The sequence below is a fragment of the Lolium perenne genome, chromosome 1, assembly GCF_019359855.2.
Source record: "Lolium perenne isolate Kyuss_39 chromosome 1, Kyuss_2.0, whole genome shotgun sequence".
Lineage (NCBI taxonomy): Eukaryota > Viridiplantae > Streptophyta > Magnoliopsida > Poales > Poaceae > Lolium > Lolium perenne.
Genome location: NC_067244.2, coordinates 72,285,682 through 72,288,686, shown reverse-complemented (window position 1 = coordinate 72,288,686; position 3,005 = coordinate 72,285,682). Strand labels below are relative to the sequence as shown.

The window sequence follows — 3,005 nt, the reverse complement described above, 5'->3', positions numbered from 1 at the left end:
CTGGCCTCGTGCGTTCACACTTTACAAACAGTTCCCAGGACGCAGCCCACAGAGCTCGGCAAGCCCTTCCCCAGGGTGGCCCACTAGTCATGCCCTCGCCTGCGCCTTCCCACCATGAACCAGGTCCAGCTCAGGTTGGTACAGCGCTGCTCGACGCCAATCGGCGCCCCCCGTCGCCCACGCTTCGAAAACTAAGCCCACAAAGTTCAAGTGCACCTGTGTCTACCATAACCCGTGTAGACGCTCACCTGTCAGTGCAACAACCTGTCCGAGGACCATTGCACCGAGCCTACGCAGGGCGGCGTCACGCTCTCAGACAAGTAAACGCCAACGCATCATGGCCATGAGAATCCACGATAAATACCAAGCATCCCTCTCCTCACGCTCTCGCCCTGCACTTGCCTTGCTGCTTCCTCACGCTCTCGCGCTCCACTTGCCTTGGCTCCATCACTCTCTGCCCGCTCCGGTAGCGTTGTTCGTGGTGTTCGAGCTATACGAGTCTGCTTCGATGTCCTCCATGGCGCCGCCCCCGCCGTTCGCGCAGGTGGTGGACGACCTGATCAAGGGGCAGCAGTTCGCGGCGCAGCTGCAGGATCTCCTTCGGGCCTCGCCCAAGGCCGGACTCATCGTCGACCAGATCCTCCACACCTTCTCCCGTGCCATCCACGCCGCCGAGGCCGCCGCCACCAGTGCCGGCGAGTGGTCGTCCGACGTGCAGAGCGAGGTCACTGACGGCGGAAGTGCCGGCGGGAAGAGGAAGTCCGCCGCAGGAGGAGGGGACCGCAGGGCTTGCCGGAGAAAGTGAGTAGTAGGCTCGAGCTCATCATTCTTGATTTATCAGTATTGTTTACGCATTTTTTTCCTAACTTATATCTAGTACCACGAGCTTGTTAACTAACTGGATCGATCTGTGCTCCGTTTATTCGTCGCAGGACCCAGCAATCCTCCGTTGTCACCAAAACCTTGAAGAGCTTGGACGACGGGCTCTCATGGCGCAAGTACGGCCAGAAGGACATACAGAACTGCAAGCACCCAAAGTACGTTTCTGCCCTCCAATGATTTACTACCACTGTTGCAACTACTAATAACTGCCAAAAAACAAAAGACAACAACCAGCTCCGCCTGTAAATTAATCCCTCTCCTCCTTGGGTCTCCGTGTCAACTGACAAAAGCAACTGTGGATGTGTTTTCGTTCCACAGGGCCTACTTCCGGTGCACGCACAAGTACGACCAGCTCTGCGCGGCGCAGCGCCAGGTGCAGCTCTGCGATGACGATTCGGGCACGTTCAAGGTCACCTACATCGGCGTCCACACCTGCCAGGACCCCGCCGCCGTCGCGCCGCACGTACACCACCAGACGAGCACCTCCGATGCCCTTCACGCCGGCTTCCACCTCATCAGCTTCGCCCCCAACGCCGTCGCCACCCCCGCCTCCACCACCAGCACCATGACCACCAGCACCACCAACTACCAGCTTACGGCCGGCCCATCGATCGGGTCCGGCCCGCAGAGCCTCAAGCTGGAGGGCGGCGACCACGAGGAGGTGCTCAGCAGCAACACCCCTGGGTGCTCTACCATGCGCAGCACCGGCGCCGGGGCGGCCACGGCGCCAACTTGGCCGGCGGACCAGGGCGACGTGACCTCCGCACTGCAGTACGATGGCGACGTCCACTTGGCAGATCACTTCTTTGACGATGATTATAGCATGTACTCGTATCTTATTGACGACCTACCACCGTACCATTATTAATCACTCATCGATCGAGCTGTAGTAGCTCGAGAGGTGATCGATCCATGGACTTGTATATATTAGTTGATAGGCCATGCTAGTCGGCAAGGATTACAACAAGGGTTGTTTTTGAGGGAACAAACAAGGGTTGTGTTGTTGCATGACTTGAGATCCAAGTTTATTTCCCTCTTTTCTCTAATTAAACCTAGTAACCTTTTTGTAGTACAATCAAGTTGCTTGAACCTAACCACAAATTAATATAACTAGGTCAACACTCCTCAATCACAGCACCATGCATTTTCAAATTGCGCTTGAAGTATTCAAGAGAGGGTCCAACCGGAAGTGCAGTGCTAGTCGGCAAGGATTACAAGGCCCGTTCTTACATAACTTGCTCCATTTCACTCTTATCTCTACACCAAACCTTTTTATAGTAGTACAACCAGGTTGCTTGTTGCACCTGCAAACCTACCACAAATGTCGACACGTACTCCTCAATCACATCACCATGTTGAAATCGCGCTTAAGTGTTCAAGAGGTCCAACCGGAAGTGCCTTCATCTCTCGAGAGGGAATTAATAAACCTGATATCTCAATGTGCTTTCTGAAACATGCGATTTGCCTCTTAAGGTATACCTAGCTAGTTCCCCTCAAAATCGACCAACATGTTAATAGGATTGATATAATACTAGTATCACATACATGCACGTGAAGCACTTGGATGCAGGACGGGATGAAACTCGGAAGTTAAGTGTGCTAGTGTTGGAGTAGTGGGAGGATGAGTGACCGAGCGGGAAGTTGAGATAAGTGTAGTTAGAGACTAAACTATGCAAATAACAGAAATGATATAAATTATGAAAAAATAAAAAAAGGGAGTGGAAAAAAATAAAATAATTTTTTTCACCTGGAGGTCTTTAGTCCCGGTTGGTGTTACAAACCGGGACTAAAGGTACTCCGCCCCGACGCACGTCTGCAGCCCACGTGGATGGACCTTTAGTCACGGTTCGTAAGCAACCGGGACTAAAGGGGGTGGGCTTTAGTCCCGGTTGCAAATCTAGGATTAAAGCCCCTTATGAACCGGGACTAAAGGCCTTTTTTCTACTAGTGATGTTTAGGTATGTTATATCAAACTTGATAAGGTACGGTTACTTGTTCTCTCTTTTTTCTCTGTGTTGCTCCTAGGGGCTTCTTGGGCAAAACCCTAGTCATCCAACATGTCACCAATGCCAGAGGAAGCCAACGGGCAAAGCTTCAAAATCGACCAACATGTTAATAGGATT

General features: G+C 52.4%; 1 protein-coding gene across 1 annotated transcript; it reads left to right on the top strand.

The window, feature by feature from the left end:
- The first annotated feature begins 394 nt into the window (after positions 1-394).
- LOC127297109 (transcription factor WRKY45-1-like) lies at positions 395-1,890 on the top strand. The gene is made up of 3 exons (XM_051327376.2): positions 395-801; positions 933-1,037; positions 1,201-1,890. Exons 1-3 carry the CDS (start codon positions 509-511, stop codon positions 1,748-1,750), a joined length of 948 nt encoding a protein of 315 aa, XP_051183336.1. The 5' UTR covers positions 395-508; the 3' UTR covers positions 1,751-1,890.
- The last annotated feature ends 1,115 nt before the right edge of the window (positions 1,891-3,005 follow it).